Source organism: Coffea eugenioides, chromosome 3 (assembly GCF_003713205.1).
Source record: "Coffea eugenioides isolate CCC68of chromosome 3, Ceug_1.0, whole genome shotgun sequence".
In the NCBI taxonomy this organism is placed as follows: Eukaryota; Viridiplantae; Streptophyta; class Magnoliopsida; order Gentianales; family Rubiaceae; genus Coffea; species Coffea eugenioides.
This window is the reverse complement of record NC_040037.1, coordinates 1,446,432-1,467,394: the sequence shown is the minus strand read 5'-3', so window position 1 is coordinate 1,467,394 and position 20,963 is coordinate 1,446,432. Positions and strand designations below refer to the sequence as shown.

The 20,963-nt window shown below is 37.9% G+C and overlaps 3 protein-coding genes across 3 annotated transcripts; 2 read left to right on the top strand and 1 right to left on the bottom strand.

The window, feature by feature from the left end:
* The first annotated feature begins 783 nt into the window (after positions 1 to 783).
* Positions 784 to 12,412, top strand: LOC113764932 (putative E3 ubiquitin-protein ligase LIN-1). The gene is made up of 19 exons (XM_027308979.1): positions 784 to 910; positions 1,355 to 1,359; positions 4,347 to 5,194; positions 5,418 to 5,469; positions 5,807 to 5,938; positions 6,025 to 6,104; positions 6,205 to 7,395; positions 7,759 to 7,900; positions 7,989 to 8,234; positions 8,341 to 8,635; positions 9,396 to 9,517; positions 10,313 to 10,432; positions 10,700 to 10,831; positions 10,928 to 11,050; positions 11,147 to 11,257; positions 11,332 to 11,478; positions 11,539 to 11,664; positions 11,931 to 12,047; positions 12,133 to 12,412. Exons 1-19 carry the CDS (start codon positions 784 to 786, stop codon positions 12,148 to 12,150), a joined length of 4,134 nt encoding a protein of 1,377 aa, XP_027164780.1. The 3' UTR covers positions 12,151 to 12,412.
* A 515-nt stretch (positions 12,413 to 12,927) lies between these two features.
* Positions 12,928 to 15,068, bottom strand: LOC113765261. The gene is made up of 3 exons (XM_027309379.1): positions 14,936 to 15,068; positions 14,754 to 14,844; positions 12,928 to 13,312 (listed from the first exon to the last, which is right to left on the bottom strand). Exons 1-3 carry the CDS (start codon positions 15,003 to 15,005, stop codon positions 13,177 to 13,179), a joined length of 297 nt encoding a protein of 98 aa, XP_027165180.1. The 5' UTR covers positions 15,006 to 15,068; the 3' UTR covers positions 12,928 to 13,176.
* A 2,040-nt stretch (positions 15,069 to 17,108) lies between these two features.
* Positions 17,109 to 20,553, top strand: LOC113765585 (UDP-glucuronic acid decarboxylase 2-like). The gene is made up of 8 exons (XM_027309812.1): positions 17,109 to 17,686; positions 18,093 to 18,391; positions 18,652 to 18,799; positions 19,146 to 19,225; positions 19,326 to 19,409; positions 19,489 to 19,563; positions 19,868 to 19,960; positions 20,062 to 20,553. The coding sequence occupies exons 1-8, from the start codon at positions 17,368 to 17,370 to the stop codon at positions 20,284 to 20,286; spliced, it is 1,323 nt and encodes a 440-aa protein (XP_027165613.1). The 5' UTR covers positions 17,109 to 17,367; the 3' UTR covers positions 20,287 to 20,553.
* Positions 20,554 to 20,963: the final 410 nt, after the last annotated feature.

Genomic DNA, 20,963 nt, shown 5'->3' with positions numbered 1-20,963 from the left:
GGCTTTTATTTTTTTTCCCCCCCTTCATTTGCATAAACTTATTTTTATGCCAAAAGTTAAAAAAGGAGCAAGGCTGTAGTGATTAGGTATATAAAAGACAAAGACGCACGAGAGAGGTAGCATCACAAATTTGAGACAACAAAGGCAATCAGCTTCCTTTGATTAGAACAATGAGCCCAACATCTTGAAATTTGAATTACAAAATGATAAATGCACTAAAATTATTGATTGTTAGGAGCATAACAGGAGCTCCATTATTCTGAAATCTTCATCAAAAAAAAAAATCCAAAAAGAAAATGAAAAAACTATTACCCACCATAATCACACATAGCGAAGGAGCATCTATTTTGGCCTGAACATTCTTCAAAACAAGCACCACAATGTTGAGGATCATTTTGAATGTCTACACACTTTCCATCACAGCAAATGAGCCCAAATGCACAAGTACTCCCACATGCCCCGCAGTGGCGCGGGTCACTTCTTGTATCCTTGCAAAATTTTTGGAAACAGCAAGTGGTTCCGCCCCAAGGGTTCTTCTCAGGATCCAAGCACAAAGTTGGATCATTTGCACAAGTGAAAACTCTGTGTCTTCCTCTCAAGAAATTATAATGTGTTGGTATATTTGCAGAATGAGCACTATCCCTTTCAGCTGCGGTCAATCCAGGGGAAGTCGATAGAAGAATTAAGACAAAAAGGGGCCAAAGATGGGTGAAGACGATAGCTTTACATGAGCGTTTTCCAGCAGCATCTATAGAAGGGAATGTTGGACTAGTAGTTATAAGCATGGGAAATCAGAAAATGAAGTTGACATTGGTCTTTTGTATTGATGAGGACGAAGGGTTCTTCTTGATCATCAGATGGCAGTGTGAAGAAGACTCAGTCATATTTATTGAATTGTCTACATTAGCAGGTAAGTTTAGTCTGTCAAATCGGGGCAGTTTTATTAGGTCAGAGAGCTTAACGTAACATCTTTGAAATTGATCATAAGCATGCAACATGTACGCGAAGTAGATATGAATAGACTCATACAAGTTGTATATATAATATGATAAAGTTGATTTTCTATCCTTTGTCTCTTTTGTTTATGAGTCGAGAAGCATCTTTAACTACACAGTTTTTGACTTCTCAACAGTAGAAGGAAAAAAGAAAAAGATCATCAAAAGCGTGCTATTGCAATGTTCAACCTCTTCAAACAAAACAAATTTGACATGTTGAGGCCTTCATTTAGTCACCATTGACAACTTACACATCATATGCTCATGGCCTCGTACTCGAATAAACAAAGCTATGTATAGTTCAGATTTAGTTATCAAGATTCACACATATTAGAATTGGCATTATCTACATATTGCAGCTGAGGTAGATTATCCAAAAGGCACCTCTAATAAGGATTCTTCTATGAGTACAATGATAAGATCTTTAATCTCAGAGACATTATTATTAATCTTAGCGTAAACAATCCATTTCAGTCTCGTTAAAAGCTAAGGTAAAGGTTATTCAACTCTCACTCAAACTATAAGCAAGGTGAGTGTAAGCACAAGTAAGCTCCTTCATACATTTGATATTCAACAATTTAAATATAATAAATATGTGTCAAGACTTTTTTTTCTAAATTTGTTGGGATTACTTTTCCAAGAAAGTTAAAGTACCAAAAGGCATATGGGGCAGAGGAAGTGGAAAACAACATGGATGATGAATTCATTTTTCACCTCAACCAATCCTATTGCTCAACTTTTTACAAAAGTAAGGGCAAGAGACATTTGCACTCCAAGAATAGCTACTGGCACTCCATTCTAGCATCTTATTACTTGAAGAAAGGTGGAGTGCCAGAGGATTATTTTGGAGTGCAAATATCAATTGCTAAAATAAATCACAAAAATGAAAATAAAATAATATAAGATTAAAAAAAAAAAAAAACTAAGCTGTCTCATTTTGGGCAGCGCGCCTAAATATATGCAGTGCGTGATATCCAAGTCCTTAACGTATTGATCAATGCGGGCCTCAACTGCTGAACTTATTACATGGCTACCATTTAACTTAAAGAGAATTCCAAGTCTCTGGACTCAGAGACTCCAAAGTCCAATCACTTCTGATATGGCTTTGTAGACTTAGGTGAGCCTGTGACCCATTTCATTGCAACGCAGATATATGTCTTCCTATATTTTATATTTTGTTTTTTGAAGAATTGGTGATACCTTTATGTTGGATGTTTCTTTTCTAGTTATAGTAGTATTTGCTCACCAACATGTAGCATTACATATCACTTAGAATAATCTTAACTATACTTTTCTTGCAATTATGCATAAAAATGAAAGCATGGAAAAAGCAAAGACAAGGAAAAGAACAATAGAACTGACCATTTTCCAGTCATCCCTCATTTTTCTAGTGTCAGGTTTACTGGTAAATATGCTTACCGCTTATTGGTGCATTTTTAGTTACTTCCTTAGGTTCTCCATGATTAATATCATTAGACGATTTTGGTCGACAAATTATGAATTTGATGCATCTGAGTTTAGGTAACAGTCTTGTAGAAGATAAATGAAGATGCTCGTCCTACTTTCCTTTCAATCTTTCATCTACACATGATTACATGTGATTTGATTTAATGCCCAGAAAATCAAGAATCTTAAAAAGGACCAAATGTTTCTGTGCCCGTGACAGAATAGACCTTACCAGTCCAGTGACACTGGGGACCAACAATCTTGACCCCAATCCAAGAACTCAATAATGGAGTCATCCACTTGCTGAAATCTCATAGCCTTGCAATTTGCACTACCACTGTAGCAAAAGAGGTAATGGGATTGTGCAGTAAATTCTGGAATCACAGTCTGATTTTCACAAGTCATTCACAGAAGGCCTGAGAGAGTAAGCAAGCAGTGATACAGAAGCCTCTGCAAATGTGTCTTGTAGGGTCTCTTTCGTGACAGCCTTACGAGGGTTGTCATTATTGGCCTCCATCAAACCCAACAAAAGAAATTAAATTTGATCATCACACTGCCATGTTGATCACATGACCCGCTATGTCATCGGAATTATATCCCAGAATCTAGCTGTTTTTCAGGAATCGGGACCTTCTTTTGCTTTATCTCTTCTCTTTTAGTACGGAGTTTGGCTTGTGTTTTAGAACTAAGCAAGTGCCACATAGGTTATGCCAAATAATGTATATTTTGGCAAGGAATTTTGGTGGAAAAAAGTTACTCCAGTTGATAAAAAGGAAATGGTGCACGGTTCTGTTCTGACAGGTCAAGGAATCGATCTGTTCTGCTTTTGGCTTCTTCTAGTCTTCATACGTGCTAAAGCCTAAAGGTGAATCAAACTTTTTAGTGTCCGAGCTGTATTCTGTTTTATGTGACACCAGTCTCTGCATGGCAACCTACTCTACTACCACATCAACTCACGACCTTGTAGAAACTAAGAATTTCATTCTGTATAGAAAATGCCAGCAAATCATTTAACATGATGATCTTTCAAGAAAATAAACGACTGAGATAAATAAGCAAGCATGGTTAAAAATCTAAGCACGAAATGTAACCTTGTATCATTTTGAGAGACATATTGCACCCCCTGTCACTGTTAGGTCAAGAAGATAGGGATGTACCTCTAGAAAAAGATGTTCCACAAACTCCAGTACTCAGAGCTCCATCAGAAAGACTAGATTTTTTTTTTTGCCCCTTGTAAGAATGCATAATTTCTTTACTGAAACATCAATCGGATTTCCTATTCTGCTAGTAACCACAATTATCTTTTTCACAACTGGAAAGCGAAGACCATAAGGTGTCGGGTTGTTTCCCCTTTCTTTGTTTATCTGACAATAATAGGTGTCTCTGTTGGTGAGCACGCGTGCATTGAGTGTGAGTAAGCTTGTCCAGAAGATGTAGAAAAGGGTTAAACATCATGGTGGAGCACTAATCCACCATGACTAATCAATTTGCCCAAAAGAAAACAAAGATGTACTGAATTTAATATAAAAAGGACCATACATGGGAAAGGAGTCAAGTACATGCATCAACTTCCGAAAAGGCACTACACATTCTGCTTAGCAGGAATAGTTTTCAGATAAGTGTATCATTCATTTGAAGATTTTTCCTACTCATTCTTCACCAACTATCAACTGTAACATTCTCAAAAAAAAAAAGGGAAACTGTTGTTAATATGGCTTGGATAATGATCTTCAGTGACTAAGAAAGTGCAGCCAAAACATAAATTTGTTTCACTCGATTACTTTCCCTCCTTCGACAGCCGCAACGGCCATATCTTTGTCTTACGGCTAATACTCAGTAAGAGAGGGACCACAGAAGTTTGGGAGTTTTAGCAAAAAATCACGAGCAGATGTTGCAGACCTCTAGTGCTCTGCAACGTTTACATACATATCGCCCTCTTATCTGCCTCTTTTTCTTCTTCCTTTTGTTCTTGATGAGGCTAAATTGTTGCAGAACTCAATGGCTTCCATCTCTGGTTCTTCTGCTTCATCCTTTTCCAAAGATAACACTATGAGATTAGACATTGAGTCTGTGAGTGCACTTGCCACTACAATCAATCAGCACATAAATGCATTACTTGCAAATAATAAGGCATGGATGTCTTTGAAATTCAAATGCACTTCCAAGCTTAAGATTCAGAAGCAACCAACTTTTGAATTCTCAGAGTATTCGATAGTATCAAATCTGTATTGGGGTATTGAGGCTATTGATGCGGCAACTCGAGCAAAAGGGGAAGAAGAGAGAACCTCGAGGCTGCAGAATTCAGAGAAAATGCTTCAAGTTCCTGCTTCACTCCATGAGCAAGGATTTACATCTGGAATTCCCAATGAATATTTGATCTGTTGCTCCTACTTTTACCTATCAGTTGTCCGGAAGCTCCAAAAAGATGATTGGCAGGCTGCATTACACTTTCTTCAAGCTCTTCTTGTTTCCCCTAGGCTTGTCCGTGATGAATTCGCGCCAGAGCTTTGCCAAAGTATCATGCATATGTACATCAGGCATAAAAGGCAGGAAAGACCTGGGAGTAGGTTATCAAAATCAGCCACTGTCATAGATCTTGATGAGGATCAGGCCAATGAAATTATGGGATGGATGGCTAAGGAATATAAAGCCTGGTTGTTATATTACCAGATCATGTCTAATGGTGAGCATGATCCAAAGCACCTTGCAAGCATAGACAATGCTGTCCCAGACGACAAATCAAAGTACATAATGTGAGAGTTTTTCTTGACGCTCATTTCATCTCAACTGGTTGGCACTTACATGCTTTATGGCAAAGTGATTGCTAAATTAGACTTTGAACTAGTAAAATAGAACTTACATACTTATGCATCTTGTCTTTTACTATTATAAATTTTTTAAACAATTCTTTCTCTGGGAAATGCTCAATACTCTTGAACTAGCCATATCTCGTTATTAATTAATGACTATGAACAGGGAACCAGTTTTCAGAAGTGCCAATGGGAAAAGCCAAGGGAGCAATCTTAGGGTGAGTCTTTGCCTATGTTTTATCTTGGGAGTAATTAAGTATAGAATTGAATTCTTTCAGAAACTTGAAGATTAACTATTTCCATATGCGCATGCAGACCATCTATCGATGTATGTAAATCAAGTTGCATATCCAGAAACAACACAGGAAAAAAAAAAAAGGCACAGAAAACATAAAGGATACATTCCTTCAACTTGTTTATAATGTTTAACCTAGAGGAAAAACCGGGTCTGTTAGGTCCACCTTGATTATACAGAATACATTACCAATAATGGGATCTGATAATCAAGATTTCAGGGTCCTAAATGATGCAATAGCTATTCCACATTTGACACAGGGCTGTTACGCAGAAACCATGAGAAGCTCGAGTAAGAAATGCTTAAAAGATATCCTAACTGAATCACAGTCTGATACTCCAATTTCCATGGAGTCATGCAACAGCAGTTCAACAGAAGAAACGTTTCCTGAGGTAATACCTTCCTAGAAAGATGAGTATTTGAACGAGGAGTTCTTCTATAAATAGATCACAATTTCTTCTTCTTCTTCTTGAATCAGGGAAACCAGAGAGGCTCGGCATTCTCACTGAAAATCAGAAAGAAAAATGCAGACGACCAGCAAGCTGAAGTTGATGATCAGTTTGGTGCATCGTCAAAATATTAAAATTCTTTTTTAGTGACTGATCTTTCAGAAGATATTAATGTGATAGACTAATATGATTTATTTAACTGAATATAGGAACTTGCAAGCTTCTTGCTACAAGCAGCATGCAGAAATTACAGCATGTACGCCCCAGCATTCTACACATCTAATGCGTAGAGATGGCCGAGGATTGGCTGTTCTCAATCTCCTTTCTAGAACATTATCCAGCTCATTCAGTGACATAGATGTATCAGCTACAAGACCGATAGACAATAATTCACATGTCCCTGTACATGGAAAAAGAAAAAAAGATGCTGCTCAAGGCAAATTCGAGTTACAAGATTGGCGACAATCTAGTTTTAAAGAGTTGGCAACTCCTCCAAGGGGTCATCAGTTCCACCAACTGCATCGTACAAGAAGTTTAGTTTCTGATACGGGAATGAAAAGCACAACTTTTGGTGATACTTTACATCAACTTCAAAAATATCCTGAAGAAACCTCTCATATCGAGCAGGCCCAAATACTAGAAAGGCTAATTTCAAAGCTTTGCTTCTCCGAAACACTGGGAAATCTTGAGGAAGATTATACAGTTGAAATTTCAACGGTATACAAATTGTTGAACAATAGAAGAGGTTTGAAGTATTCCCTACTGAAGGACATCATTTTGGATCAACTGCTAATGGCTATTTCAACCTCCAAAAAGGAGCAGGTGATCAGAGCTTCAGTGACTATACTGTCAACAATAGTTTCGGGGAACAAAACAATTATTGAAGACATCAAGCGCAAGGGTTTGCAGTTGTATGATTTGGCAACTGCTCTTAGAAGAAATGTGCATGAGGCATCTATCTTAATCTATTTGATAAATCCTCCACCTGAAGAAATCAAGACATTAGGAATTTTACCTTGTTTAGTGGAGGTCGTCTGCACTTCTAACAGCTACAAGGATGCTATAACATCAATTCGGCTGACACCTCGGGCAGCATCACTGATGATTATTGAAATACTTGTGACTGCATTTGACTATACAACAAATAACATGCACCTGTCCACTATCAGCTCACCTAGAGTACTTTCTGGGCTCCTTGATGTCCCAGGAAACAATAACCTTGAAGAGTTCATCTCTTTGGCTGCTATCCTTGTAAGATGCATGCGTTATGATGCACACTGCAGAAAGTTCATATGCGAGTTCGCTCCAATTACTGAACTTTTCTCTCTCCTACGAAGCAATCAGAAACGAGCAACATCAACTGCCCTGGAATTTTTTCATGAACTGCTTCGCATGCCAAGGTATTATAATGCTGCTTTAAGTGTTTTTGAGTGTAATGCCATTAGCTAAAAGCAAAGAGCTGAAAAAATAAGAGAGAGAGAGAGAGAGAGCGAGAGAGACGGGGTAAATTTTATCAAAATCTCTCAGATGCATCAGCATTCTTTCAGCGATTCAATGTGTCAATAGACTAGACCCATTATTCAACTCAAATAACCGATTCAACTAACAATGTGGATTCAAGGTGGAGCTTCACTAAAAAATAGCAAAAACCCTCCTTGCACTTACAGGAACAAGTAATTTCCAAAAACAAGTTAACTGGACCCTATGTTGTAAGTAGATCATGATCCTAGTTGTGGCAGTCTAATGAGACACTTCTGTATCAGGTCATCAGCAATTAAATTGCTGCAAGAGATAAGAAAAGACGGAAGCATCAACAGCATGAGTGCATTGCTACTTCTCATCCAGAATTCTCAACCTGAGCATAGACTCTTAGCAGCAAGTTTGTTACTCCAATTAGACTTGCTGGTAACGTAAATTTGTTTAAGTTCTCCATAAACAAAAATTAATATCCACATATGTTACTTAACACGATCTAAGGTTTTCCGCATTTCAGGAAGAAGCATCTAGCAAGCTCATGTACCGAGAAGAAGCCATGAAGGAACTTCTTGAATCACTGATATCTGAGGAGAACTCTGCAAAACAAGCATTATCAGCATTCATCCTATCAAATATAGGCGGAACTTATTCTTGGACTGGAGAACCATACACAGTGGCGTGGTTGGCAAAAAGGGCTGGTTTAACCTCACTACATCACAAGAACATGATAAAGAATTATGACTTCTCAGATGAAAGTTTGCAGGTAAATTGTCATCATATTGTCAGTTTGGAACGGTAAAAGGAAACAAGGTGCAATTATCTGAAAAAATAACCCATGAGTAACTGTAACAACTTATGTGGAACTATAGGATGCTGGCATTGACGCATGGTGCAGCAAACTTGCAAGACGCATTATGAAGTTTGGCGCTCCTGTCTTCCATGATCTGGTGAAGGGACTTGACAGTAAGTCAAAGAGGATTTCTCGAGACTGTCTCACAGCTATTGCATGGATTGGATGTGAAGTTGCAAAAAGTTCTGATGAGTTGCGATCCAGTGCATGTGAGATCTTGTTGAACAAAATGGAGCAATATGTGCATCCTGGATTTGAACTCGAGGAAAGACTATTGGCATGTCTATGCATCTACAACTATACTTTGGGTAGAGGTAAAGGCCCCATAGCATGATAGGGCATCATATAGATTGAACAAAAATAAGAATGTGATAGACTAAAAACTGGAGGAAAATAATCCAGCTTCTGAGGCTGTCATATCTTGTCAAAAAGGCTTCACGAAGGATTACACTGTCAATGGTTGGAAAGTTTGGCTTCTGAATTCGTAGGGGTGTCTTAGTGTATATGTGCAAACATAACTGACTAAACGATATTATGGTGAGCAGTTACCTGTTGCAAGAACAAGGATAACTACTTAATTTACATCTAAGCATTGATTAGCAAAGAACTTAAAATACTTTATTACAGTTAGAACATATTGAAAGACACAATGATGTTCATAGCAACCAAATAAAAGGCCAGATACTCTGTGAGCCCTTGAGGAGACTGGTTCCAAAGCAGTGAGCTGATGAAGAAACTATTATGTGCAATGTTTTCCATTACACTGTCAGACCAGTTTTTTAGCTAGATTATGTGAGAGTAAGCTAGAATCTGTCACATATTTATTTGTTGAACGACCATAAGAATGATGTTCTTCCACATTAAGCTATAATCACCTACAATCACCTTGAGTGAGGACCCCATTTTAATCAACTAGATTCTGGGAGAACAAACTAGGATCTGTCACATTTATTTGCTGAACGACCATACGAATCATGTTCTTCCACTTTAAACCTATAATCACCTACAATCACCTTGAGTAAGGACGCCGTTTTAATCAACTCATTAATTAACCTCACAGTATTGTTTAAGCAGGGATGAAGAAGCTGATACATTTTTCAGAAGGAGTGCGAGAATCACTGAGACGCCTTGCAAATGTCACCTGGATGGCAGAGGAATTACTAAGAGTAGCTGACTATTTCCAACCTAATAAGTGGGTAAGGTCTGCAATTACATCCACAGTTTTCTTATCATTGAGCCCAGGATGTGCATTTTTGTGTTGATGTAATCATCCATGAAGCATCACTTTTTTGAATACTTTCCACCCCCTTTCTTTAGCTTGGTGGATCAACAGATTCCAGCTTTGCAGGCAAGTCCTACAAAAAGAATTTTACTTCTTTAAATAAAAGGAGCAAATAGATTAAGAACAAAATATGCCTTGTTTTACTCTTAAGTCTAGCACTTGGCATTTGGATCTACAAAGTAGAATTACAGCATAAAGTCCATAGCAACTGAACAACACTTCTAACACACATATTAGAATTTGTTTAATGAATCGCAATAAACTTGCAATGTCACTAGTAGCTTAATTTAGTTGCACCTAATATTCCCCAAAATGTCAAGAAACTGGTGATAGACATCTTGTATCTTCCCGTACTGAGGTAACATTCGAGTCCTCTCATCTTCCTCAAAGAATATAGCTACAAAATCTCATAACTTTAAGTACGATAATTTTTTAAGAAGGAAGCCAAGTGAAAGGATGCAGGTGTTTGAAACAACATACCATTGTGGATGAAACGACGAATGACAATGAATGCAGCTGACAAAGAGGTATCCAGCAACCAAGTTTCGATGGAATAGATATCAACACGAAATTTAGGATAAACGTCTAGCATGATCCATCACATTCAAATTCACAAGGAAAAAGAAAAAAATCACGATATCTGGTACATGCACAAATGTGTTTTTCTATGTTTTCAAGTACTAACCTCTGATACATTGGCATCATGCAGCGAATATCTTGTGTTCATACTCAAACTTTGGAGGTTGGTCATGGTCGTAATGGAGCTGTAACAGCTCTCATATACTACAGGGGACAGATTTGCAGTGGATATGCAGATGGTTCAATTAAGGTTAGTTCTGTCTTTGTGTTTTTCACACTTCTTAATCACGAAACTAAATTAGTGCAAAAAGCATGTCATTCCCCACCAAGTTAGTTTTTGGGCAAGCATTTCCGTTTTATCTTCTCTTTATGTTGTTGAACTTGGCCAAAAGCATTGGAGAATCTTCTAATAGCCCATCATGGAGTTTCAACAATATATTTGACTCCCTCGATCTCAAGAAGCATAACATGGAATTTGATGGAGAAAATCATCATAACCTGCAGTTTGATATCATAGGTATGGGACATTAAGGGACAGACTGCAACACTAGCACAGGACATGAAAAATCACAATAAGGCAGTAACATGCTTTGCTCTTCTTGAACAAGGGAATTGCCTGCTGAGCGGATCTGCAGACAAATCAATTAAGGTAGGAAAACCATCATTTCTCTTATCAATTGTGCTGATAGCAGAAAAATGACGAGCATCTTCATAAGAAGCGTTGCTTTTTTTGTCCCTCATGCAGATTTGGCAAATGGTCCAAAGAAATCTTGAATGCATAGAAATAATAGCAACCAAGGAATCAATTCAAAGTATTGATACTTTTGGGCAATTAATTTTCACAATTAGCCGAGGTCATAAAATGAAGGTAATGATTATGATGAGCGAACTTATAATTTGGTCATGAACATTATTCTGAATGAGTACACGAACTAATTACCTTTAACATGATCCTATCTACTAGGTTTTTGATGCCTCAAGAAATGCAAAAGACATTTTCAAGAATAAAAGTGTAAAGGCCATGACGGTTGTACACGGGAAGGTATACGCGGGGTGTGTAGATTCAAGCATACAGGTTAGTTTGAGGCTTCAATGAACACACAGCTGGTTCCCAATATAATACACGCAGTAATATACAACTTGATTCAGGAATTGGCCATAACAAACAGCAGAGAACAAGAGATTAGAGCACCAGCAAAGAAGTGGCTGATGCAGAATAAGCCAGTCAACACGCTAGCTGTTTACAAGGACTGGCTATATGGTGGAAGTGTAGTAGTTGAAGGTTCTACAATAAAGGTACACTAATTGTTAACATCTAATCTATTATAACACTTCAGTAATAGGACAAACGTGCAGGATTGGAGACGCAACATTAAGCCCCAAGTATCAGTGATGTCTGAGAAAGGTGCAAATGTGCTCGCTATGGAAGTAGTAGAGGATTTCATATACTTGAATACCGCTGCGTCAAGAAGCAGTCTTCAGGTAAACAACAATATCTAGTTCATAAATTGACTGGTTCATGTCAAAACCAGATTAATGATAGGCCTTAATGCCTTGAAATAAGGTAAGTCGAGCAAGACGACCATCACATGTAGATAACTGCTAGGCAAATATGGAATGTCAATGCTCCACTGTAGAGTAGGAATGAACAAGATCTTCATTATGTTCTTGAACAAAAAGGATTAAACACATTTTCCCTGGACAAAATCATTTGGTGCCCTCATCTTACCTGTATTTCATGTGTCCAGATCTGGTTGAGAGGAACACTACACAAAGTTGGAAGATTATCAGCTGGCAGCAAAATAACGAGCCTACTTTCCGCCAATGACATGATTCTTTGTGGTACTGAGACAGGACTCATCAAGGTTAGTTAAATTCAGCAGAAAGCACAATTCGGTTTAATTCTGTAACAATTAATCCTCGTACTCGTGTAATATTGTCATTATACAGGGCTGGATTCCACTGTAACAGAAGACGGACATGACCCCAGATATGGGTCGACTCAAATGCTTAGAATCAGTTTGGAGCCATATTCCCCATGTAAAAAGTTTATATATATATATAGAGAGAGAGAGAGAGAGAGAGAGCAAAGAATGTAACTAGAAAACAAGAACATCATACGATAAAATCACTGTATATCATCAAAAATTGTGTACGCCTGGCATGTAAATTAGTGGAAAATCTGATATTTGTTTGCATAATTCAATTGGGGCACAACATTTTGCACGAAGTTAGTCCTTGCCGCTCCCTGCATATCAATTGACTCGAAAGTTTTACTATCATGTACAAACTACAAACAACTTCGCGTGGTTTTACCGGGATCAAGTGTTCTTAGCACGTGGATAATATAGCAAGTTATGGCATTTGCTGCATGGAGCAACGTTCCAAACATCCGTCCTGTACAAACTTTTTCAGTCACTGGGAAAAGTTCTGTTTTCATAGCACAGCTGTAGCAGGTGGAACTGAAGCTTTAGTGACATATAAACTGAAATCGTAGAATCAAAAGTAGGATAGTCCTGAGTAGTTATCAACAATTCCCTTTCAAGGTTAAGACAAGACAGTTGTTTGAGCAGAACTGCACCAAAATGAACGGAAATGTAATACTGCCAGAAAACGAAGCTAAAATCATAGGTGCAGTATGCTGAATGGTACCACTGGGATTTGCCGTCCCTTCTGAGCTTTTCAGTTTTTTAAGTTTTAACAAAACGTAAGCGATTAAGCCAAAACCCCAAGAAAAAACCAAGATAACTACTGCAAATAGAAATATTCCATTCACTTTTCCTCTTCTTCAGGTTCTCAATAAGGCAGCCGGACGCGACGAGCAGTCCATGCAACAAAATCAATCATCCAAGCTGAATAATCAAACATATCACAAGAAAACAAAAGCTCCGTGTGTTTTCCCCGAAAAGACATCCTATTAAGGAACTAAGACTATCTCGTATTAGATTAAATGATATTCCAAGTGGATGTAATAACATTCAACGAATCACAGATTCAATCCTTTTGAGGATGTCCTTCATAATTAAGAAACTTGGCAACACGTTCAGCTTTTGCTCCAGATTTGTGGTCAAAATATTCAACACCAGCAGCCCCAACTAATGCAGCAAGTGTCAGCGCTTGCGCATGCAACCTGATTCACGAAAAGAAAAGTCAAAATACCAAAACCCAAAAAAATAATAATAATGGAAAAAATATAGGCACTGGAATATTAACCAAAACAACCTACGCAATCCTAATTCCTCTCAGCAGCAATTCAAAAAAATTACTTAGACAAAATAATTTTCAGATCTAGACCATAAGCGACTAGAAATCAGCTAGAGACAATATTTTGAAACATTCATTAATATGACTACTTCATATGTGGAGAGCCTGAAATAGATATGTGAAATGAAAAGCCACCAAGAGCTTGTGTAAAGCTTCAGAAGAAGAGCCATGCTGCTCCTACAGCCCCTACCATGTACTCTAAAAAATACATTATATAAAACCCAGGATTCTGCAGAATCCAAGGCACGGTAACATTTTGTTAATTCAGCAAACCTGATCTCCAAACAGGAAAGTCTTATCAGGGGCTAGTAGGTCAGTATCATAGTAGTCAATAGATAAATTAGTCAGCCTACCGTAACAGTGAATCACCAAGCATGCGAAGTATCCAGCCCTAGACAAGCCTGGAAACGAAAATCGCTGATTTTGTGAGTGCTACATTTAGATCAATTAGTGTGCCCAGGCACTTAGAATTATCATTCTTGCTTTCCTCATTTCTGCCAAAAAATTTTGAGGACCTCATAAAGTCTAATTTTTTAATCTCCCATCACACTACTCAAACCAAAAGCCACTCTACAAGTAGTTTGATTTGCTCACTATACCAGCAGTTAATGCTTCTGATGTGGTTATCACATTAATTCCTACAAGTATTAATATCTAAACCCGGGTGGCTGCGCAATATCAAAACTAAGTTTGATCAGGGTAAAACATGAGAGTTAAGGATAACTCACTTCATTATTGCCCATTGAACAATAAAGTGGTCACTGGTGGATTCGTATCATTTCACACTACGACCAGATCATTCAGGATTGCGGATCCGTTAGCCTAAACACTACAAACTCAATTGTATAAAAAAAAATGCACGTTCACTGTTTCATTTACTTCAATGAAATATGTCATTAAGGCAAAATGAAAATCAAAACTGCATATAAAAACCATCATCTCTACGTTTCTCCTCCTCAAACATACAAGAAGAGAAGGCTTTAAGCAACCTCAGTAGGTACTTGAGGCCGAACGAAGAAAAGAACTGCAGGCGAAAAGGTAAATTTGGGATCGGTCATTTTTGTTTTCAAATTTCCTCAGTCTTTTTCTTTCCCAATTCCTACCTTTCTATGGACCAACAAATCACGTCTAAGAACTAAAACACATACAAACGTACTTTTCCAATAAGATAACATTTAAAATGTAATAAAAATTTAATCTTTATCAAGTGTAACAAATTACAGCTGATTCAAGAATCGTTCCTATATCATACTCCTGAAAAACTTACATTTATCTCTGAGGAAGCAAAAGGGCAAAAATATACAAACCTGGCGTGAATAATCTTAACGCTGGTTTTCATGTTGGGTTGAGACCAATTGTATGCAATCGAACCCGCTATTCCACTCAGCCATAAACACCCTTCGTATTAAAGCAAGAAGAAAACAACTGAGCCCATCAAATATAATATCACAAAAACAAACAGCAATAAAGGAAAAAGAGTAAACTTTACCAACAGTACGAAGCTTGTGCTCGGCAATCCATTCACGGACAGAATCGAAGGTGTTCTTATTTTCCGTCATCTTTTCGTCTTTTTTTTGAACTTTTTTTTTCCCTATTGCTTTTCTGAAGCACTTTTTCGTTCTTTTGGGTCAAAGAGGAAATGGAAGTAAAAGTTTGGGGAACGCGTGTTTTTGTGTTGGGTTGGCAAGGTCCACGCAGTTTCTCGATTGATTGTTAGCCTTGCACGTGTCTTTCGGCATTGTAACGTTTGGGTTCGTTTGCCGACTACGATGAATGCAGGCCCAACCCATTTTTATTGGGTTTTGGACCAGATATTTCAGCCCAATTTTATCTCCGGGAGCGGAGGGGGATGAGAACATTACGTAAGGAATGAACCACAGGCGTGGCTTAATTCTCATCCTGGTGGCGAATACAATATTTGCATTTGGCAATCATTGCGTGGGAGGCAAATTAGCCGTTTCGTCTCCAGGATGCCTTGTGCTACAGCTAAAAGTGATCAAGACCACCAGGTGAATGTTTTTCTGTTCCAGTGGACTGCATGGTGTACGGTTCTCCAAATCAAGTTCCATTTAGATCAAATGCTGTACTAGTACTTGTAATATGTTTTGCAGTTTCACCAATATAGCCATCAGATTCGACTAAACTTCCCTAAAATTAACTGGTACTAGCTATTTTTGGCTAATGTACCTTTTACCATGGTGAGTTGTTCTAAATCTACTGCTCAACTTGTTATTATTATTGACTAAATCATCTGGACCAGATGACCTGACTTTCTGCCGAAATTTAATCACTTGAATTTTGGTTGCTCAGTGCTCCCGGATACACCATTACACATCCCGTAGTCCTTAGTAGGGTTGTAATCGAACCGAGCTGCTCGCGAGCAGCTTGATCAAAAACTCGACTCAAACTCGGATTGATCGATTTCAAGTAATCCGAGTTCAACCCCAGTTTGAGTAGCTCGACAAGCCCTAACGAATCAAGTTTGAGTATTCAGTAGTAAAACTCGAAAGCTCATCGAATCTTATCGAAATTTTTAATTTTAATTTTTTAATATATTATTATTATGAAATTATCCTTATGCTCACAAGAATGGTTGAATTTACAAAATGTCTTAGGTTGTATAAAAATTTTTGAAGAGTGATAATGTCATTCGCTCAAAATTTGTAAAAAAAAGATGAAATTTCCAAATTTTCTTGAATCCAACTCGATAAGGTGAACCAAATCCCATGGGAGTCGAGCTCGAGTTCTATGAATAATGTATCGAATTCCAGTAATGCTACTCGCTTGAGCTCGAGCTCAAACTCGAGTATCATTCCTGCAAGTTGAGTTGAAATCGAGTATGGCGATATTCGAGTTCAACTCAATTACATCCTACAACTGTTTAGACAATAAACTTTACAATCTTGAAAGCAGGATACATCACCATTCAGCTTGACTACTACAAACAAATTAGCAGGCGTTCTAGGCTGCTATTGGTGTGAAAGTGCCAAAAAAAACAGCTATCATCCTCCTCCATAAAAGAAAACGTGTAATATCAAGCTTGTAAATTGATTCTGTTACAATGCACACGTGTTTGAGACGATCTTTTTCTGTCTGAAAAATCAGAAATTAATGAATTTCTTGGTGTTATATTATATATCCTCTTGGAGAATTACACTAGTATTAGCCTCTTATGACCCCCCCCCCCCCTTCGTAGCAATACTGTTCAGTCTAGCACCAATCATAGAAAAATAAGATGTTATTAAGCGTAAAAGAATCTCAATTAGAAAATCCTTAAATACTAATCCGCATTCAACCCCAACTAAGCTAAAAAAGAAAAAAAAAAGAAGAGGAAAATTAACTACATTCTAACTAATGATTCAGGTAATTGCTTTGAAGGGTATCCGTATATATACATAGGCTTTTCCATTGTTGCTCCAAATTTCTGCAATGAAGGCGACAGACACTAAGTATATTTTCTGGTTGCCAGAACTAGTGAAGGTGGTCCAACTCCATAATGTAATGTGATGAAGATGTTTACCATTGCTTGAAGGAAATGTAATTAAAGTCAAAAGCAGGTGGCATTTAATTAAGAAAGCAAAGCAGAGCATAAATCAAGATGAAAAGCGTTAACAAGAGCCGAAAACCAGAGAACCATTGGTCACGCGCGGCGGGACAGCGATCTTACGGCGAAATTTCATGCAAAAGTCTACACCTCGCCACTCTTCACACCGCCATCTCCGAACTCCTCTTGGTTTGAGTCTTTCTCACTTAAAGATCCCTCACCACTCTCCTCCTTTCTTTCATCTCTCTCTTTCTTTTCTCTCTTTCTCAGAAAAAAAAAAAAACACACACACACACACACTCATTTCTTGTGCCATATTAAGACCACCAAATGCACAAATCATCACATTTTTGAGATCAAGAGAGAATAACTCTTAAATGGTGGAAGGAGACGGAACAAAATATATGGGTTCATCCGGGAAAAGCCAGGCTATTAGGCCTAGAAAAAGGCTATCTTTTGTAACGTATCCGATTCAATATGTGCTGGAGGAGCAGAGGTTGGTATGCCTTTTGATCGGGATTGGCATTGCATCTCTCATTTTCACTGCCGTTCCTGCTTTGACATCATCATCATCATCATCTACCCCGAATCACCATGGATGGATTCCAGATTCTTTAATGGAGTCAACTCATCATGTCCCTCGAAGAATTGCTCTTGAGCTGAGCGATTATGACCGTGATCAATCGTCCAATGGAGGTAATCAAATTACTTGAATTGTATCTCTGAATTTTGGCATAAGTGATTCTTTATGGTAATTTAGTTACGAATATTTATACTCTGTTGCAAGTATAGAGATGTGGCACTAGTGATGAAAGGAAAACATCAGAAACAAGTATTGGCGACATGAAGAGCATTTTAATGCGTATTGAAAAATACTACTTTGTACATTGGTTTCACCTCTTGCTTTTCATGCATGTTAGACTAGAATTTCTTTTTGTGTTTTGTGTTTTCTTTTTTTTATAAAAAAAAAAACATATTATTTTCAATCTAGAAAAATTCTATAATCGCTCTAGGAATCGAGTTTGATGGCAGAGTATTATTATCAATCGGTGGGGTTGAAGATGATATTGTTGGGACTAAATTGTTAGTATATATGATGCAGTTGCAAGGTTACCGGTGGGGTTGAAGAACAAAAGGCTGAGAGTTTTGGTAACGGGCGGGGCGGGGTTCGTCGGGAGTCACCTTGTGGACCGTCTGATGGAGCGCGGGGATAGCGTGATCGTGGTTGATAATTTCTTCACCGGTCGGAAAGACAATTTAGTGCACCATTTCTCCAACCCAAGGTTCGAGCTGATTCGGCATGATGTGGTCGAGCCGATCATGTTGGAAGTGGACCAGATCTACCATCTCGCCTGCCCGGCCTCACCCGTCCATTACAAGTACAACCCCGTTAAGACCATCATATCCTTTTCTTGCACCTAACTTCCAAAGATTAGTTGTTTGTACCAGTACTAGCTTTCTTCCCCTTTTTCTTTTTCGAGTTACTATATCAATTATTAGTGTCACTTTCTAACGTTTCATGTCTTGTCAAAATAGTTGAATGGCTTTTTGTCACCATCCCTTTTAGTCACCATATCCCTTTTGTCAAAATGCACGTGTGTGTGCATGATTTTAATGCCGGCTTTTGGAAGAATCCTTTAACTTTGATGGATAGAGATCACAAGACAAATGTAATGGGGACATTGAACATGCTTGGATTGGCGAAGAGGATTAATGCTAGATTTTTGCTAACGAGCACCAGTGAGGTGTATGGTGACCCTTTGGAGCATCCACAGGTCGAGACCTATTGGGGAAATGTCAACCCCATTGGTGAGTCACTTTTCTTTTCTTGTTTTCTTTTGGTGATTACTTTTCACCACCTACTACGGGCTCTAGGAACTTCTATGTCCACTTCCATCTGTCAAACTTCTCAACTTGTGACCGAGTGTTTGGCTTTGATTGCCTTGGAGTACTTTCTTCAATTATATTATAATAATCAAAATCTAAAGGATTGGAGTGGTTAATTAATTAGGATTGCGTGCTAGAAAATTGAGTGATCTATTCTCTTGGTTGGTTGATGACATTTTTGTATGTTTCAAAAATGATGATTAAGCAAGTGAAGTTACACCTTAGTTTGGTTCATTAACACCTTAGTTTGGTTTGCTTCTTCATTCAGGCGTTCGCAGTTGTTATGATGAGGGAAAGCGTACAGCTGAGACCTTGACTATGGATTATCACAGGGGCCTAAATATTGAGGTACTCAAATCATGGAGCCACCTTTAATTAATTAACCATTGATAGTGATGGAGCTAATTATTCTTTTTAAAAAAAAAAAAAAAAAAAACCTGTTTCCTAGGTGAGAATTGCTAGGATCTTTAACACTTATGGACCACGTATGTGCATCGATGATGGCCGTGTGGTTAGCAATTTTGTTGCTCAGGTTTGCTTCCAATTAATAGTTGTGTTCTTTTGCTTTAGAGATGCAATGGTCCAAAATGTAATGCTACTTTGCACTGCAGGCTTTAAGAAAGGAGCCATTGACTGTTTATGGGGATGGGAAGCAAACTAGGAGTTTCCAATACGTTTCTGATCTGGTAAAGGGTCTATGCCTTCTCTGCCTGAGTAAATTGAGCATTTCTTCTTCTATGTTTTGATGGATGCCATTTGTCTTTTAGAATTTGCTTCAACCTTGTCATTTCTCAGTCAATCTTGCGCTAGTTATTTCATTTGAGCATGATATGGATTCCAGGATATAGCAAAAGGGTTTGGCCTGTTGGTTTCTTTTACATTTTTATTTTTGGGGAGCTCCTTGCCAGAATTTGTTCCTAGTAAATTTCATCCAGTTTATTGAATGCGGGCCTGAAGAGAGAACTCGTACCATGTTGCATGATGTTGCAGGTTGAAGGTTTGATGAGGTTGATGGAAGGAGACCACGTAGGACCTTTCAATCTTGGAAACCCTGGTGAATTCACCATGCTTGAACTTGCCAAGGTAATAATAAATTCACGCATACCAAGAATAAATTTGAAAGAAGAAATGAAGAGGGGAGGGAAAAAAAATGCTTGTTGAGCCTTCAAATTGCATTGATACAGGTGGTGCAAGACACAATTGATCCAAATGCAAAGATAGAGTTCAGAGAAAACACTGCGGATGATCCTCATAAGAGAAAGCCGGATATTTCAAAGGCCAAGAAACTCCTTGGATGGGAACCGAAAGTGTCCCTTCGCGAGGGACTTCCTCTCATGGTCTCTGACTTCCGGAGACGCATTTTTGGTGACGAAAAAGACACCCAAGGCAGTCAAAAGCTTGCAGAATAGCTTCTAACACGAGGTTATCGCCGCCTTGGATATATAAGTGAAAGTTGATAGGAGAAACCATGGAAACAAATTAAATAGAGTAAAAATAAGGGAAGAATATGAGATAGAACAAAAGGTCATAGCTTGATTCTATTATTTCCTTCAAGAATAATGGTGTCCTAGATAAGGAAGCTAAGAAAAGTTTTACATTAGTGCTAGTGGTAACAATTCAATTTGTATCTGTATACAATCCAATTGCTACCTTTAGTTAATCTAATGCTTGTTTGACATTCACAATCATGGACTGTCATTTTTTCACAAAAACATTTTTATATTTTTTTTAACATATTTTTCAATCATCTTTTTATCTTATATATATATCAAATCACTATAATATATTTTTTTTATAAAAAACTCCAGAAATAAGCAATTCAAATGGGCTCTTAGCCTATTAGCATATACATTCCAATTTGTGACAGGCAAATTTTAAAAATGTATGTTGAAGATACAGAAAGTTTAGCAACCACATCTTTCGAGGTATAGCATGCGTCCAATCTTCAAAAAGAAATAGTACTCTCTTATTGGGGAGGAACGTAGCTGATTGAAGAATTGAGACCTCCAAATTTCGCCCTTTAATGGATCTCTCTTCCTTTTGTGTGCAATATTATGTTTCTATTTTGGTCTATTTGAAAATAAAA

Excerpts from the sequence above, each read along its gene's own strand:
- LOC113764932 (XM_027308979.1), top strand. The coding sequence starts at position 784 with ATGGGAAATCAGAAAATGAAGTTGACATTGGTCTTTTGTATTGATGAG. Across the intron at positions 10,433-10,699 it reads ATGCAGATGGTTCAATTAAG|GTATGGGACATTAAGGGACA; the intron begins GTTAGTTCTGTC and ends TTGATATCATAG. Across the intron at positions 11,665-11,930 it reads CGTCAAGAAGCAGTCTTCAG|ATCTGGTTGAGAGGAACACT; the intron begins GTAAACAACAAT and ends TCATGTGTCCAG.
- LOC113765261 (XM_027309379.1), bottom strand. The coding sequence starts at position 15,005 with ATGACGGAAAATAAGAACACCTTCGATTCTGTCCGTGAATGGATTGCC. Across the intron at positions 14,845-14,935 it reads GCACAAGCTTCGTACTGTTG|GGTGTTTATGGCTGAGTGGA; the intron begins GTAAAGTTTACT and ends TTTAATACGAAG. Across the intron at positions 13,313-14,753 it reads GTTAAGATTATTCACGCCAG|GTTGCATGCGCAAGCGCTGA; the intron begins GTTTGTATATTT and ends TTCGTGAATCAG.
- LOC113765585 (XM_027309812.1), top strand. The coding sequence starts at position 17,368 with ATGGTGGAAGGAGACGGAACAAAATATATGGGTTCATCCGGGAAAAGC. Across the intron at positions 17,687-18,092 it reads TGATCAATCGTCCAATGGAG|TTGCAAGGTTACCGGTGGGG; the intron begins GTAATCAAATTA and ends TATATGATGCAG. Across the intron at positions 19,226-19,325 it reads ACAGGGGCCTAAATATTGAG|GTGAGAATTGCTAGGATCTT; the intron begins GTACTCAAATCA and ends CCTGTTTCCTAG.